The sequence below is a fragment of the Suricata suricatta genome, chromosome 16, assembly GCF_006229205.1.
Source record: "Suricata suricatta isolate VVHF042 chromosome 16, meerkat_22Aug2017_6uvM2_HiC, whole genome shotgun sequence".
Lineage (NCBI taxonomy): Eukaryota > Metazoa > Chordata > Mammalia > Carnivora > Herpestidae > Suricata > Suricata suricatta.
In genome coordinates this window covers 48,094,576-48,112,201 of record NC_043715.1, presented here as the reverse complement: position 1 = coordinate 48,112,201, position 17,626 = coordinate 48,094,576, and the positions used below count along the sequence as shown (strand labels likewise).

The 17,626-nt window shown below is 55.4% G+C and overlaps 1 protein-coding gene and 1 long non-coding RNA gene across 2 annotated transcripts in view; both read left to right on the top strand.

The window, feature by feature from the left end:
* LOC115280948 overlaps positions 1–7,267 on the top strand; it is a 13,818-nt gene extending 6,551 nt beyond the window's left edge. The window contains exons 2-3 of the long non-coding RNA XR_003904004.1: positions 1,976–2,219; positions 6,920–7,267. This is a non-coding gene — a long non-coding RNA (uncharacterized LOC115280948). The remainder of the gene's footprint in view (positions 1–1,975; positions 2,220–6,919) is intronic.
* Positions 7,268–9,732: 2,465 nt separating this feature from the next.
* CEACAM20 (carcinoembryonic antigen related cell adhesion molecule 20) overlaps positions 9,733–17,626 on the top strand; it is an 18,687-nt gene continuing 10,793 nt past the window's right edge. The window contains 8 exon segments of the mRNA XM_029924311.1: positions 9,733–9,819; positions 10,053–10,110; positions 11,296–11,373; positions 11,376–11,528; positions 14,686–14,772; positions 14,775–14,964; positions 17,143–17,236; positions 17,285–17,415. Coding sequence (XP_029780171.1) covers positions 9,733–9,819; positions 10,053–10,110; positions 11,296–11,373; positions 11,376–11,528; positions 14,686–14,772; positions 14,775–14,964; positions 17,143–17,236; positions 17,285–17,415 — 878 coding nt within the window.

Below are 17,626 nucleotides of genomic sequence, written 5' to 3'. Positions count from 1 at the left end.
GTCTCTTTCTCTGTCTCAAAAAAAATAAACATTAAAAAAAAAGAGTCTTCGTTGTAAGTTAAGACTCTTTCCAGTTTGCCCTTCTATAAACAATGTGGCCGCAGGTAGCTCTGTAGCTAATCCTGTGCACATGGGTGTGACTATTTCATTAGGAACAGGTAGAGAAAGTGGAACCGCTAGGGTACAAGGGATGCACATTCAAAGCTTTGATCTGTGTTGCCAAACTCTCCTCGCAGAAGATCTGTACTAATTTATAATCCGGCCTTCACCTGGCCCTGCAGTTGGTCCCTAGCGTGGCTCAACATTACCTGAAATTGGATACAAATGTGTGTAGGGGTGTGTTTCCTGAGGAGAGGATCTGGGATCCACTTCAGTGGAGTGAGTGAGTCCTTGCTGTGTGTGTGTTCCCATTAGAACTGACGCTGATGCCAGATATGTTCACTTTGTTTTATTTTTAATTTTTTTAATTATTAAAAAATTTTAAAACGTTTTATTTGTTTTTGAGACAGACAGCGTGAGTGGGGGAGGGGCAGAGAGAGAGGGAGACACAGAATCAGACGCAGGCTCCAGGCTCCGAGCTGTCAGCACAGAGCCTGACGCGGGGCTCGAACCCACAAACGTGAGATCATGACCTGAGCCGAAGCCGGACGCTTAACTGACCGAGCCCCCCGGGTGCCCCCAGATGTGTACACTTGGGAACCAACAAAGCCACGGCAGTGGAGGCATTTCCTGCCGCTGGCAGCTGCCGGGGCTCGGGATCCCCTCCAGCCCGATCACCCTCAGCTTCTCTTTTGTCCTCCTGGGAGAAGGCCACCAGCCCCAGGTGGCAGCCGGAACCTGTCCCCTGTGGAGCACATGGACTCCTTGAATTTGACATGTGTCTTCCCCAAACAAGATCTGGTGGTTTCTGAATGTCGAGGTGATTTGGGGCGGGGATGGAGCAGTGATGTCGGCGGATGGCGGGCGTCCCTCCGTTCCCACAGTCACACCCGTGACTCTGCACCTGCCACTGTGAGACCACGAGCCGTGGGGGTCCAGGCCCCATGAAGGCCCAGTGCTGGGTGTGGCCTGTGTGGACCTCCCCGCCCCATAACAGTCCCATCTCTGCAGCACAGGGTACCTCCTTCTCTGCTGCCCCCTGATCCATCCACCGTTTATAGCCAAGAGCAGGGGCCGTGCAGACTGACTGGTCCAATCCAGGCTCTGCTCATCCTGAGCTGGTGACCATGGGCAAGTCACTTCACTTTTCTGTGCCTCAGTTTCCTCATCACAGTAGTGTCCTTCTGAGGAGTAGACTGGGTTCATGTAAGAACTCGGAACAATGCCTGGCCCAGAAGTTCATTCTCTCACGAGTTCGTTCACCATATATTTATTTAAGGGGCACCGATGGGCCTTTATTATGTAACAAATTAGGGACTTTCTTACTCATCTTGCCTAAAGTTCAAAGTCAGATGTAGGTCACAGAATTCCAGTCTCCCATAAATCTCAGTCCTCAGAACACAAATTTTTGCAGAACCGAAAGGACTCTAAGATACCCCTTCCTTCTACAAACAGCACAGTCCGGGCCAGGAAAGGGAAAGGGCTCCATCAAGATCTCAGTGTTGGGAGTAAAGAGAGGAACTCGAACCCAGGCTTCCCCCTCTCCTCCCCCTCCCTCTCTATTGAAGAACATGAGCTCCTGCCGTGTGCAGAACATGACCCCCGGCGATGCAGTGAGCACAGCAGACCAGCATCGGTTCATGGAGCTGAGGTCCCACAAGGGGGGCTGGGAGCTGGGGGCACAGACACCACAGCGAAGGGGCAGCTGCCACAGTTCGCTCGTTGGTTCATTCATTGGACAAACTTCCGGGTGTGTCACCATGTGCCTCCCTCAATGGGCAGAGCCTTCAGCCCTGAACCGAATGCACAGTCTGGTGGCAATGGTGGTCTTCACGCTCCATACTCTTCCTGATTAGGCGTTTTCCTCTCCGCCCAGACCCTCCGCCGTGACCTCAGCCTACCCAGCTCCTGTGGTCACTTCCAACCTCACCCTGGTCTGCGTGGCTGACCCCCAGCGCCCGGCCCAGTCCATGAGGAGCATCGGTGGGACCCCCCGGGCCTGATGGCCAGACCCTCTTCATTTCCAGTCTCTCCGGGGCACACTCAGTGGTCTATACCCGCAAGGCCTCCAACTCCGTTTCCAGCTCGCACAGCAGCGTGGACCCCGGCCTCACTCTCAGGTATTGCTATGGTCTGAGTGTGTCCCCGCAAATCATAGGTTGAAATCCTAACTCCCAAAGTGATGGTGTTGGGAGGTGGGGCCGTCGGGAGGCCACGAGGACTGAGCCTCACGAATGGGATCCGTGTGATTATAAAAGAGGCTCCCAAGGTCCCAAGCTCCTCCCACCGTGTGAGGTCGCAGTGAGAACCAGGAAGGGGGCCCTCACTGGAGCCTGACCGTGCTGTACGTTCCAGAACCATGAGACAGAGGTTTCTCTTGTTGAGAAGCTTCCCCGTGTGTGTCTTGCTATCGCATCTCAGACAGATGAAGACGGGCATGAAGCTGGGGTTGAGGCTTCTTGGTTAAAAGCAAAATACCTGAAATTAAAAGAAGAAAAAAATCAAGAAGAAAAAAATCATTCCAGGGACTTTATTGGTGGAGTTTGGTTTTATTTTCTTTTTGGGATTCAATTCTTGGCTATTCCACATCTCTATATGCCCATCAAGATTTTCCTAACCCATATTCCACAAAATAAGTTTTTATTTTTAAACTAACAGACTCTTATGTATAGGGGTTGCTCTTTTTATAAGTATTTAATTTTTCTAAATGTTTATTTTTGAGAGGGAGACAGAGTGTGAGTGGGGGAAGGGCAGAGAGAGAGAGGGAGACAGAGAATCCGAAGCAGCTCCAGGCTCTGAGCTGTCAGCCCAGGGCCTGATGCGGGGCTTGAACTCATGAACCGTGCTGAGCTGAAGTCGTACACTTAACTGACTGAGCCCCACAGGCTCCCTTGTAACTACATTTAATTAGAGAAAGAGAGAGTGCAAGGAGGGGAGAGGGAGAGAGAGGGAGGGAGGGAAGGAGAGAGAGAGAGAGAAAGAGGGAGAGAGAGAGAGAAAGAGGGAGAGAGAGAGAGAGAGAAAGAGTACGGAGCCTGATGCAGGTCTTGGTTCCACGAGCCTGGGGTCATGACCTGAGCTGAAATCAAGAGTCAGACATTCAACCAACTGAGCCACCCAGGGCCCCTAAATATATGTATTTTAAACAAAAATCGTATTCTACTCTATTTATTATGTATCTTTAAACTGTTTTTAACCTTAAATTTCTAATCTTTAATATCTGTTGATGTTGACATGGAGCCACATTGCACCCTACATTTGGACTAGTCCTTTATTGAACACATACTGTATACACAGTGTAGAAAAATTAGTGAAGATAGATTTTTAAAGGAAAAGAAAAGAAACCCGGACAATCCCGGAGAGGACCACTGGAAATATTTTGGTATATCCTCCCGCAGATTCGTGCCCTGTGCCTCTTTATTATAAATTAGTAAAGGCACGTACATTTTCTCTTACACAAGGGTAATGTACTGCGGTTGGGGGCTGGGTGGCGATGTCACAGGCGTGTGGCTGAGGGTAAAGCAGGGGCCGGAACCCAGCCGGGTCTGCTGGCCAAGCTGGTGGCACCTGCCTGCCTGAGGCAGGGGAACGTTTTCTTCATTTGCATAAAGGCTGCATGTTGGTTGGCGGTTCTGTGTTCAGTGCTTCCAGGCCGGAGGGACCCCGTGCCACCGTGAGACCTTTATTACTTCCGGCAGCGGTGGTTACGGGAAAAGCTTGCAGACCCTGTGCAGGACGCCCAAAGCCCGGCTTCCCCAGCGGTCCGCACACGCCGTTGGGTGGGACGCCAGTGCGTGGATCTATTTTCAGCACCCAGTAGGTCCTCAGAAAACATGTGTTACATGAGTCACTGGATGCACATGCAGCCTCGGGGGCTGAACAGTGAACATGTATTCTCAGAGCCTCAACTTCCCTGTTGTCAAAGTGGGAATAACGAGACCCACCTTGTAGGATTCGGTGGAGGGCGAGGTGCGCTGAAGCATCCAGAGCACCTGAAAATGTGCCCGGCACAGAGTGGGAGGTGGTCAACAAGAGCCGTCGTCACTGGTAACGAATGCATCATGGTTGATTAATTCTTAGTTATTCAATACATTGAAAAAGACTTAGGGGCGCCGGGGAGGGGGAGGGGCTCAGTCGGTTGAGCGTCCGACTTCGGCTCAGGGCATGATCTCGCGGTTAGTGGGTTCGAGCCCCACATCGGGCTCTGTGCTGACAGCTCAGAGCCTGGAGCCTGTCTTTGGATTCTGTGTCTCCCTCTCTGCCTCCCCTGCTCGCCCAGTCTCTCAAAAATAAATAAAAATAGTAAAAAAGACAAGAAAAGAAAACGATTTAGAGGCGAATGTGCACCAGAATGCTGTGCTAAGCTCTGAGTGTGCAATGGGAAGCAAAGCAGATCCCTGGCCCTGTCCTCCGGGCGCTGCTGGTCGAGTTGAGGAGACAGACTTGTCCCTTGACCGTGGCAGGGGGGAGTGAGCAGGGGGTCGGGGGCCATCCAGCAGGGGTGCATGACCCAGCCTGAGGGGCCAGGAAAGGCTTTCTGAAAAAGAAGACCTGGAAGATGAGTACGAAAGAGCCAGGTGGAAAGGTTGGGGTGACGAAGCCACGGGTGGAGACAACAGCTTGTACAAAGGTCCAGAGGCGAGACGGAGAACGGAAATCCCTCGAGAAATGGGGCAGGGGTGAACAGGGGAAAAGAGGAGTCCGGGGTCACATCCTGCCGTGTCTTGTGAAGGGCTTATTCTTTAGTCTTAAGGGCCCTGGAGGGCTGTGGGAAGGTTTTAGGCAGACCCGTAACATGGTCAGATTGGCAGTTAAATATTTACCTTTAAATATTCTTCAGCCTGTCAAGCTGAGGGGGGGGGTGGGGGAAATTAATAAGCAGCCAGTCAGGAGGCTCAGTTACAGCCAGGGGGCCAGTTGATGAAGAATGAACGCCGGCAAGGACCACTGAGGCACACGGACCAATGAGACGCCCCACCTCCGAGCTTGATGATGGGGTAGATGGTGGCGCCACCTTCTGAGGTGGGAATCTTTTGAAAGAAGACGTTGTTTTTGCTTTACGTTTGATAGAGGGGAGGGGTGAGGGGCAGAGGGAGTGAGAGACAGACTCTCAGGCAGGCTCTGTGCTCAGAGCAGAGCCCAGCGCTGGGTTTGATCTCACGACCCTGAGATCATGAGCTGAGCTGAAATCAAGAGTCAGGTTCCCAACCGACCGAGTCCCCGGGGCGCCCCGTTCATGTCCGGCTCATTGTCTGCCTCCCTCCGCCCCTCCCCATCCTTGCATGAAAGGTGATTTCTTTGAAGGCAGAGACCTCTATTCGTTTCATTCGCTGGTGTGCCCTAAGCACCTAGAACAGCACCCGGCACAGAATAGGCCAGAAGAGTCATTGCCGAGTGCAGGTGGGGGCCAGCCAGGGAGGGGCAGTCCGGGCTGGGAGGTGGTTGAGGCCACGTTCGGGAAGACAGCCTGAGGCAGCCTGCAGGAGTCAGTCTGGTGAGGGTGTGGGCGCAGCGAGGCCCCAGGTTCCCGGGCCCCTGTCAGAGACCAAGGAGAAGGCCCTCTGTCTCACTGGGGTGGAAACACAGGACCTGCCATGGGGAAGGCAGGTGGGGGGTCTGGGGAGAGAAAGGCCGAGCCCTGTGTGAAGGGGCAGATCAGGGGAGTCCACTCGAGTGGGGGGGCCCGTGTCTGGGGTGGGGCGGAGGGAGGGAGAGGAGAGCATCTCAGGATGGGGGTGGGGGCACAGAGCAGAGGAATCCGGAGGGACACCTGGCTGAGGAGTGGACTGCAAGTCAGAACAGGGTGGATAGATGGAGGCCTTGAATGCCGACTCCTGGGCACCGGGTGCGCTTGCCACAGGGGGCCACAGACACTGGGAGTGCGGTAGGGTGATGTGGCCACAGGCATCGACTGATCTGGGTGTGCGGAGCCGATGTGGCTGGAGGTGGCCAGAAGCCACGTGGGGACCTTGGAAGGCAGGACAAACGGAGGTGAAGAGCCAGGTAGATCAGAGCCTGTGGCCCGATAGGCCCTGTGACTTTAGGCAAGCCACCTCCCCTCCGTGGGCTTCGGTCCTGAATTACAATACGGGACAGTGATATTCCCTAACCTACTTGAGTTTCTGTTTTCCCATCCACTCTGTCACTTCCTGTTATTCCGCCCAAGTTCCCTATTCATTAGGCTCGCTGTGTACAGTCTCTCTCTGCCCTGTGGGTTTGTCCCGAGCACTAGAGCGAGCCCAGGGCCCGGGTGTCGGATGGCGGAGTGGGGACGCCCGTCCACCGCGGGGCTGCTGTCCCTGCACCTGGTGGAGAGTCACGCCTGCCGAAGGCTCACTCTGTGCCAGGCTCTGCTCCAAGCGCTTCCCAGCCTTCAGTCGTTGCTCAGCTCGGTCTGCAGGTGGGGTCCCGGGGCTCCCAGAGGTGACCTCACGTTCCCAACAAGCCAACCCCAGCCTCCCCGCCCCTGACCAGGGAGCCTCCGGAGAGGCTGGGCATCCCCACCCCACCTGGCCGAGGAAGGGCGTCACGAGGCAGGGAGGTGGACAGGCTCAGGGCTGAACACTGGGCAGGGGGAGGGGCCGGGTTTCGAGCCCCCGCGCTCTGGCTCCAGAGCCGGTTTGCTAAGCGTCATAATTCCCTGGAGTAGACCCTCAGTGACTGCCTGTGGCATGACTGAGACCCAAACAGGGCCGCAGGCTGAGGTAGCTGGGTGACTAAGAGCGTCCCGTGATGCCCAGGCGCCCTCATGCTCTAAGAAATGGTGTTAGAGTTTTCGTGCCCATCACCTACACCCACCCTCTCACTGCCTCTGTTCTAGAGCACTGGAGCTTCCTTCCTTGCCTCAGACTCGGCCCCTCCGCCTGCTGGACTCTCGCCTGACCCACCCCTGCACCTGCCAGGGCTCAGGTTTGATGTCTTCTCTTCCAGGAAGCCCTCCCTGACCTCCAAACTGGGTCATGTGCCTCCTCTGGGCTCCCCAAACCCTGCCCATGCTGGGTTGGCACTGCTGGGGGACAAGCCCCTCTATCCTACCAGACTGTGAGCTCTCGTGGGCAGGGCTGGGGATGTCGTGGTCACTACTGTGTCCCCAACACTACTAAGCACAGGGATCCCCACAGAAGAGATGTTCAAGGAATATTTGTTAATGAATAAGAAAGTGAATGAATGAATACATGAATTAATAGCCATTAATGGTTCTTCCCTAACCCAGTTGATCACATTAAATCTTCTTGGTCTATGTACTCCCAAAGACCAACTCTTGCCTACAGGGAAGTAAAAAAAAAAAAAAAAAAAGTAACTCACCTCTATTGAACCTTTGCTGTGTCCCCAGTTCTCAGCTCAGGTGTGTCCTCCTCCAGGAAGCCCTCCTTGCCCTCTCCCCCCAGACTGGTCACCCCCCGACCCCCCCGGGGCTTTCCCAACCCGCTTCACTCTGGGCTTCCAGCTTTTTATTAATGACAGGTATCATTTCAGCTCAATTACTATTTCCAGGCTGCTCCCTCCCTGGGTCCCCCACCCCCACCCCGTTGCTTCCTCATCCTGGCAAAGAGGCGGGGAGGGGGCTCAGGAGGAGGGAGACATAATTCTCAAAGGGCCCAGGGCCAAAGGGCAGGGATTTCTTTCTCCTTTTCCACCTTGGGAGCAACTCCCAGGATTCCTGGGGTTCCTGTTCTCTGAGGTGTGCAGGGGAAGGAGAGAGAGCTCTGGGGTGGAGGGCAGAGGGAGGCTGGGAGGGGGAGAGGGAGCTGGAGTGGGAGCTGCGGTGAAGACAGTGTCTGAGTGTGCAAGCTGGGTGGCGCCGATCAGGTATCAGAATCCAAGGGGCTTGTGGACCTGTGGGACCACCACTGGGCAGGAATCCTGCTGGTCGGTGAGTGTACGGGTCCATTCAGGTGGGGGTGGGGTGTGTGTGTGTGTGTGTGTGTGTGTGTGTGTGTGTGTGTGTACAAAAAAGAGATACAGAAATAGACACACATATAAAGACAAATACAAAAGAGATGGACAGAGGTAGAGAGAGACTAGAGATGACCCGCATACGGAAAGAGATGGTGTCGGAACCACAGAGGCAGAGAGGAGGAGAGGGACAGAGAGAGAAAGAGTGAAAATAACAGTAGAAACTAGCAGAGGGAAAAACAGGGACGGACAGATAGGAGAGAGGGAGACAGAGGACACAGAGACGGGAAGAAAAGCGTACAAACACACAGAGAAATAGATTTGGGGGAGTCAGAGAGACAGACAGATGGGGAAAGAGCTGGAATGTAACAGGAGAAGACAGAGTGGCCAGGTCACACCTCAATCAGGACAGGGCATGGCTATGGAATCTAGGCTTAAAGGGTTTCTGAGGCAAAAGGAAGAAACTAGAATATTTTGGGAAGCATTTGGTGGCAAAGAAATGACTTCTCAGAGTGTGGAGCGCAAGACTCAGCCCGGCTTTGCTGTGTGGCCCTGAGGCCGGCCGGCTCTTCCCTCTGGCGGACCCTCAGGCTGTGGGGGCTCTGGGGTCCCATGAGGGGCTGAGACTTATCAGCTTCTCTCTGCAAACATTGCTTCCCCCTCCCCCGTGCACAGAAGGCAAGACCCTGTGGGGAGGAGGCGGGAGGGAAGGGCCCAGCAAAGGCTGTCTACGGGGGGTGGGGGGTCATCTCACATGGGTATGATGAGGCCCACCGCTCATGCTTCCACCCTCAATATTTCTATGACAGTTAATATGGAGTGGGAATGATTATTACTCCGTTCTACAGATGGGGAAACTGAGACTCCGACAGAGGACGTCACTTGCCAAACAGAAAATGGCAAAGCTGAGATTCAGAGGAAGGCGGTCGGGCTCTGAGTCTGTGGGCTTACCCTCTAGGAATCTCACAGGCGGAAAATACAAACCTAGGAAGTAATAATAATAGTCACTGGACACTCACTATGAACTGTTTTAAGCACGTGACACCTGATATCCAATCGAACCTCAGGACAACCCCATATGGACTAGGTTCTGTTCTCCCCATTTTGCTGTTGAAGAAACTGAGGCTCACAGAACGAGAGCCCCTGGCCCGTGATGATAGAGTCAGGAACTTCAGAATCACGTGTGCTTCCAGATCTCCTAAGAGCTCACGCCCTTAGCCGCTGACTGCGCCGGGAAGGGGGCGGTGCTTGAGCCAGACTGGGGTCCAAGGGGGGCTGCAGAGGGACATGGCTGCCAGCCTCTGTTAACCAGGCAGGTGGGGGCGCTGGGAGGTCAGGGTCAGGCTGCTGGCGCTGGGTGGGGGTCCCCACTCATCCCCACGGCTCTTCAAGCTTCCAGGAAACTGTGTGTCGGATGGCCACGTGGAAATCCACCAGCTCCTGGTGTCTTGCTGCCCCTTCCTCCCTTTGCACAGAAATCCCTCCCTGGGAGCAAGTCCGTGGAAGTACCAGAGGTTAATTTCTCCCCGCAGAGAGAACAGAAGCTTCGGGATGTCAGGGGGAGGCTCTGTGCCCATCCCTGGGCTGACAGGAACGACGCGGTGTCGGGAACACAGTCTGTAGGGGCCGTCGGCTGCCACTTGCTGTATGTAGCGGTCTTGGGAAGTGAGTCCACTTCTCGGAGCATCTCTGTCCTTCTGTGTGGGATGCGGAGGGTGACCGTGTATCTCCGTCAGGATGAGCATCATTGGAAAGAGCACAATGACCCCTCGGGGGGCCGATCTAAAGGTCACCCACATTCATTACAAGAACCCTAGGATGGGGGTGATACAATGCCCATTGTACAGCTGGACAAATTGAGGTTCCAGAAGATTCCAAACATGCCACAGTCACAAGGCCAGTAAGTAGTGGATAGCAGTCATGCTGCTAGGGATGAAGTGTCACGTCCGTGACCCTGGCCTCCCTCCATTTATGAAGACCGTAACTGGATGCTCCCAGCATACCTCTCCCTCCTTGAATGTCTCTTCTTTCTCATCAGCGCGCTTTTGACCACGTAGAGTCTTCCAGCTGCAGCCCAGCTCACCCTTGATGCCAACCCACTCACCACCACCCAAGGTGAGAAAGATGTTCTTCTGTCTGTGTTTGGGACCCCCGGGCACCCCAGACCCCTGGCAGATTCAGAGATGTGAAAGGCCAGAAAACAAGGCTACAAGGGTTTGGCGTCCAACAGTGCCCCCCGCCTGCTTCGCCTGGGTGCCCTTAAAGTCCGAGCCCTAGTGAGTCTCTCTTTCCTGTTCCTCTCCGCTGTCCCTCTGGGAATCAGAGCCACCCCAGTATCCCAGAGGCTGAGGAGGACCCGGAGGAGGGGGGACTTCTGTGCGGTCAGATAGGGCTCTGACCACAGCGGGGGTCCTGGCTCCCGGCTTGACGCGTCCTCCACGAGACCTGGTCGGCCAGTGTTTGGTTCTCCGGAAGCTGGGGCGGGGAGGGGGCGTTGGTCCTGTCTCCACACACACACACACAGTGTTCACACATCTCACACGCACAAATAATAACCACATACGCGCAGCGCAATGTGTGCACCACACACAATTTACATACAACACCCATAACACACCACACAACCAACCATAACACACACAAAACACAGGGCACGCACACGGCAGGTGCGCATAACAACCCACAGGTGCGTATATGCACCACACCCGGGCACGCGCATAAAACACAGGCATCTCACATGCCGCACACGTGCGACAGCACCATGGACACACAACACCCTCTCGTGTAGGACACGTACACACACCACACACCGCACACTCCCCGCAGACACTCGAAATCCGCACGTGCAACACGGGAAAGCCATCCTCCGCATTCAGTGCCCTCCACACATGCACAACGACACACAACGCACACAGGGTATACATACAGCACGCACAACAGTCAAGCCAAAGCGTGTAAACACTGTACGTAAAACACACAACACCACACACAGGGTACATTCACACGCAGAAGACACACTACGGCACCTCGTAGTCACAAAACACATACACACGTGCAGCAGACACGGACTTACACACAAAACATGTCCATAGACTGCAGACTCACTGAACATGCAAAGCCCATAGCATACTCACGCGATTCACACGACACACTCATGACACCCGTGTAACGCAGTCATAGGCAAAGTACATAGGTGCGTGCGCACACACACATCCCTGGAGAGCCCCCAAGGGGCCCCTGCCTGGGCAGGAGACTGGGGAAGCGGTCCCTGATCCCTACCCCGTGTCTCTGTGTTTGCAGAAATGCTGACCAAGCCTCACGGTGTGTCCCCAAGCTTGAATCTCGTGGCCCTGACCCGCCAGACCTCCCGTGAGGGGGCCGGAGTCCCCTGCCCAGCGAGCACCCGGTGCTGCCAGCTGACGACAGGAGCCAGGCTGTCCACGGGTGCAGTGAGACGGCACGGGGCCTGTGGTGTGAGGTCTGGAACTGGGGCAGCCGGGCGCGGAGCGAGCCCTTCAGCCTCACCGTCAGCGGTGAGTCACGCAGGGGGCACCGGGTCCTCCTCTCTCGCTCTCCCCCTCCCTCCCTCCCTTTCAGTTCTTCCTTCCAGCCATGTGTTCCTCAAGTATTGAATACCTGCTCTGTGCCGGCCACGTCTGGGCACCGGACAAGACGCAGCACCTGCCCTCGTGGGGCTTACATTCAGGGGGAGACACACCTTAAACAGCCAAGCAAGGGAGAGACATAGCGTGTCACGTGGTGCTAAGGAGAACCAGGAGGGACAGGGAAGGCTGGGAGGGAAAGGTGTTACGGTCTTAGCTGGGGTAGTCAGGGAAGGCTTCCCTGAGGAGGTGGTGTCCCTGCTGCTGGCCAGCCAGCCAGCTGCTAAGGGAAGAGAGCGCCAGGGGGAGGGAGCAGCATGAGAGGTGGGTGGTGGGAAGTGGGCAAAGGAGCCCAAGCAGGCCAGGATGGAATGGAAGAGGTCAGGAGGCAATAGGGTTGGGGGCAGATTGTGCAGGGCCCCCGAGAGCCATGCTGAGGACATGGGAGCCACAGAAAGCTCCCAGTGGAGAGAGGAGAGGATTTGCTTAGATTTTCACGGGGTATCCTGGGCCCTTGTCTGTTGGGGGTGAAGTGGGGGATGAGGAGGTTTAGAAAGTTCGGGTCCTCGGAGAGGCGGGCCCCAAGGTAGGATTAAGGGGGTGACATGAGCGAGGATTTTAGTGGGAGGAGGGCTGCCGTGCCGAAAAGCAGGGAGGGAGCCGTGGAAGGATGGAGGGCCAGGGCCCGAGGAGCTGACCCTGAGCGAGCAGAGGAGGGGAGGGCAGGGCTGGGGCAGAGAGGGTTGAGTGGAAGCAGAGACCCCCGTGCAGCCTAAGGCACATGGTCAAGGCTGTCGGGGAGCATCCCGTGTCTCCCAGGAAGGGGTCTGCCTCCGTGTCCCCAGCCCACGCAGGCGTGGGTGGGGTGCGCCCGTGGGGAGGGCCCGCAGTGGATCTCGGGGCACAGAGGTTGGGCGCTTGGTCACGGAAACCCCTGCCGTCAGAGGTCTGCGAGGCGCCTCCTCCCGGCGGCCACAGGAGGCCACCTTCGTCAGGAGGTGACGGAGCTGGGCCAGGGAGCAGCTGTGGGGACAGAAGCCGTGGGGCCGTGGGTGCATTCTGACCATCGCGCTCACAGGATTTCGACACAAGGGGAAAGACAAAGGGGCTTTGACTCTGAGCTGCTGGAATGGGGGAGCAGCCCCCCCTGCAGGGAGAGAAAGTGGGGTCCGCGTTTATGCGCGTTAAGTGAGGAGGTATATGGAGGCAGGAGTCACATGCGGTGCTGCGGTCGCCTACCCCCACGCCCCTTCCCCCCCACCCCCCAGTCGCGACCCCCGCGTGGCTCTTTTGTCCGCCCTCTCTGCCACATGTTTTGGGCGCTTGAAGAGCAATAGCAGTGACTTTTCGAGCTCACGGCCCACTTGGGAGGGGGTGTCGGGCGTCAGGCAGAGAAAATACAGTGTGAGAAGTGGGACGGTCGTGTTTGGGGAGCCCCAGGGAAGCCCCCCAATCTGGGGGGTGGGAAGGCTCACTGTGAGATGGGGTGTCTCCATGAGATCAAAGGACGAGTCAGTTATCTAGGAAGTGCAGGCTCAGGGAAGAGCATTCCAGAGAAGGAAGAGGGTGTGTGAAGGCTCCGAGGCAGGAGGGAACATGACAGAGCTGGAAGATCCGAGCTGGAGATTGTTTCTGGATTGGGAGTGGGAGGTGTGCAGAGGCGAGGGGTGGGGCTGGAGGGGTCTGCAAGGGCGAGGTTGTGAATGAGCCCCACAGCCACTGGGGAGCCATGGAGGGTTCTGAGTGGGGGAGGGATAGTGTCAAGTTTGTGCTCAGAGAGTCCCCTCTGGTTGCTGTAGGGAGGATCTGATGCCAGGATTGGACGACCATGAGGGATCCTGGTAGCCACGGGGTTCCACAAGGAGGCAATTAAAGGACCCCCGGGAGGGGTGAGGGCAGGATTGTCCTCTTTTCTAGGGGTGTAACGACTCAAGTCTTTGCATCCTTCCTTTCAATAGTTCACAAAAATTTATTTTATTTTATTAATGTTTTAAATGTTTTTTTAATTTATTTTTGAGAGACAGAGAGAGACAGTGCGCGCAGGGGAGGGGCAGAGAGAGAGGGAGACACAGAATCCAAAGCAGACCTCAGGGTCCGAGCTGTCAGCCCAGAGCCCGACGCGGGGCTCGGACCCACGAACCGTGAGACCATGACCTGAGCCAAAGTCAGATGCTTATTGAACCACCCAGGCACCCCTTATTTTTTAAAAACATTTTAAAATGTTTATTTTAGTTTTGAAAAAGAGAGAGTGTGTGTGTGTCAGTGGGGGTGGGGGGGAGGAACACAGAGAGAGGGAGACACAGAATCTGAAGCAGGTGCCGGGTTCTGAGCTGTCAGCACAGAGCCCGATGCGGGGCTTTAACTCAGAAACCAGGAGATCAAGACCTGAGGGGAAGTCTGACCTTACCACATCAATTTAAATAAGACAAAGACTCAGGGTGCCTGGGTGCCCCAGTCATTTTAAATGAGACAATGATCCAACTCTTAATTTGCATGAGAAATTCAACAGCCATTTCCTTTGTTTCCTTCCCGTCCTTGGGGCGGAGAGCCCAGAGCCAAAGCTCTTTCCTGGCTGCACAAGGAAAATCCGCAAGTCTCTACCTCTGAGAACACAGGGGTGTGAATTTAAATATTGCACCAGGGCTGTTTGCCCTTGGGTTGGAAAGCCCATCAGAAGGGTGACGTTGTTGGAAGTGCAGGGTTGCATTCGTGGGACGCAGCCACAGTTGGGGAAGCCTGGGTGCGTCGTGAGGCTCCGCGGAGAGAGGTCGCTTTGGCAAGGGCGGGTTTTTTTCTCTCTCTTTTTTTTTTACCATTTTGATATAGTTGTGCTTTGGGTTCCTCCCCTCCACGTTCTGGACTACAGTCCGCCCGCTTGGGAGCCAAAGAGAAAAGGGGAAATCTTGCGGAGACGCCTTTCAAGGGCGCTGACAAAAACCTTTGTTCTCCAAGCTACAGCCTGCAACGCTTTTAGAATCTAGAAGGGGATGGGGAAAAGGGTAAAACTTTCACTCTGGAGGCAGAATGGGGCGGGTCAGGAAAAGTCACCAGCGGAGCGTGGACACGTGACGTTGGGCTGTGCTCACAGATGGTCCTGATCGCGAGGATATCGCCAGGGAGTCTGCGTCTGGGGCGGTCAGCACGGTCCAGGCAGAGCTCGACTCCAGCCTGACCCTGGATGTCAGACGGAGTCCCGGCCGGGCACCAGGTTCCACTGGACCCTTGACCGCTCCTCCACCGTCTACACAGGGGAGCAGCTGGTCATCGGGGCCCTGACCTGGGAGCACCAGGGCATCTACAACTGCGCGGCCTCCAACCCGCTGACCCACCTGGCCCGTTCCTGCCTCTGTCCTGGTCAGAGTGGTAGGTGAGTCCCTCAGGGCCCCTTTCCCTGGGGGCCAGGTGGCTTTTCCTGATGCCAGCCTTAGCTACCTCGCCTTCTCGCGTAACAATGAGTGGGCTGCACGGACAGGTTCCCAGCGTGGAGCTGCTCCATCCCAGCCCGGCGCTCTGCTTCCTAGCTGTGTGTCCCTCAGAAAACCCTCCAGGCTGCTCTGAGCCTCAGTTTTCTTACCTGTAAATGGGCCTTGTGATGCCCTACCTTCCAGAGTTGTTTCACTGTACAGGGAGTCTGGGAGATAGCCCCTGGGCGAAGGAGTGAGCCCGTAGGAATTCTATTAATTACAGGAATGACATTAATCACAGCTGGGGGTGACTGGCAGTGAGTCCGAGTTCTCGAGAGGACAGCACAGTGGCGCTCTTAGGCAGTGTTCCTATCCCAGCTCCAATGCTTAATAGCTGTGTGACCCTAGGCTTGTTGCTTACCATCTCTGGTCCTCTGATTCCTTGTAGGGGAAACAGACATAATAACTGTGCTTAAAACATAGGGTCATTGACAATGAATCGACGTTCGTAATGTTTTTATGGCAGTGCCTGGCGTAGTTTATTAAACAGAATTACCTTTATGGAGCCTGTACCACATGCTTGAAAGAAGCCTTTCCATCTACTCCATCCACAAACACTTCTTGGGGGCCCCTCCCAGCTGGCTCTGAGGGGGGCCTGCAGGCGTCTCTGGAGGGTAGGAGAGACTGAGCCCTGTCCCAGGGTTTGAAGCCAGGCTGGCCGCCTGACGAGCAAGGTTCTCAGTTGTCACTGAGCAGAGGACTCTATGCACCCTCTGAAACTACCTTACATAGTCTTCAGAACAGCCCTTGGTCTTGTTAAGACTTAAAAAAATTTTTTTTAAATACTTATTTTATTTTTGAGAGAGACGGCATGAGCAGGGGATGGGCAGAGAGAGAGGAAGACACAGAGTCCGAAGCAGGCTCCAGGCTCTGGGCTGTCAGCATGGAGCCTGATGCGGGGCTTGAACTCACAAACCGTGAGATGATGACCCGGGCCAAAGTCAGATGCTTAACTGACTGAGCCCCCAGGCGCCCCTAAGATCGTTTGATGAATGGAGAAACAGAGGCTCAGAGGAGGAAGCAGTGAGTCTGGCTGATGGTGGTGAGGGTGTTGTAGGATTTGAACGAGATCATGTGTGAAGGGCTCTCGGCGCTCGGCGGATGGAGGCGTCTGTCAGCATCATCACCGGACCGCATCATCGCCTTCCATCAAGTGCTTGCTCTGTGTCAGGTGTGGTGCTGGTCCTTCTAAGTGGGATCTCACTTAATCCCCGCAGAAGCCGATAGGGTTATGAATGGCCGTGCTCACTGGACCCAGGAAGAAATGAAAGCCCAGAGAATGAAACTCAGAGCCCCCAGTGCATCCCGGAAGCCCCCCTCCTGTGCCTCCAAAGCGGAGCCCCTTCCTTACACCTGCTCCTCATGGCTGCCTTCCTAACCCCTGTGGCTGGACTTCCCCTTTGGGACGGGTTGTGGCGGAAGCTGGCTGGCCAAACGCAGGCCCACATTACTGATGATGGCTGCCGTTTATTAGCCAGTCACCTGGGTGTGCCTGGCGCGGACACACACCATCTCGTCTTCACGCCGTCACGGTGTGGCGGGTCCCATTTGCCTCGCTTTGCAGATGAGGAAGTGAAGTGCGTAAGGGGATGTCCCTTGTCCGCGGTCACAGGGCCCCACTTTGAGGGAGTGACGTGGGGGAAAGCCAGGTTCCCGGCTTCCAAAGCCCTTTCCTCTGAAAACCATATGGGATCCATTATCACAAGCAATATTGTCGTCACAGCAACATTTACTGATCACTTTCCGTGGGTCTAAGTATAGTCGTCTTCTTTTTTTAATGTTTACTTATTTTTGAGACAGAAAGAGAGAGTGCAAGTGAGGGGGGTCAGACCTGAGCCGGAGTCAGACGCTTAACGACTGAGCTCCCAAGGCGCCCCTGTATTGTCTTCTGAACATATCAAACATTCCGTCTTTTGAACATGAGTCCACTTCTGTTGAATCTTTTCAGCAGCCACTGACACGGCCATCCTTGTACGGAGGAGGCGGCAGAAGCACAGAGAGGTTAAGTAGCACGGTCAAGGTCACATAGCTGAAGTGTGAATAGGCCATTTGACTCCAAAATGATGCTGTTAATGCCACAGAGCGCTGCCTCCCAGTGACTGGAAAACAGCTGTTCACCAAGTGACAGCGGCAGTAAAGCCACAGCTTGGGAAGGGGCCAGGAACAGGCCTGAAGGTGCGTCGGAGCAGTGTCCTGATTCTTTCTCCCTGCCCGGGTTCCCAGTCATCCCTGTCTGCAGGAGCCATTGCTGGCACTGCTGTCGGGATCCTGGCTATCACTGCCCTGTCCACAGGGCGGGGCTGTTTCCTTTACATCAGAAATGCCAGCCAGTCAAGCTGGGAATGGGGTAGGGGGTGTGGCCTGCAGGGGGGGCGTGCCTGGCGGAAGTGTCGCTGACCGTGGTGCTGAGCTGTGTCTGTGGCAACTGGGGAACTCCGGGGTTGGGACATTAACCAAGAATGGATGCAGGATGTGGGCAGGGCCTGTGAAGATGGCAAGGCCTGGAGGCACACCAGAATGAGGGATTTGGGGTTTCAGATTCTCGAGGGAAAAAGCAGAGGACCC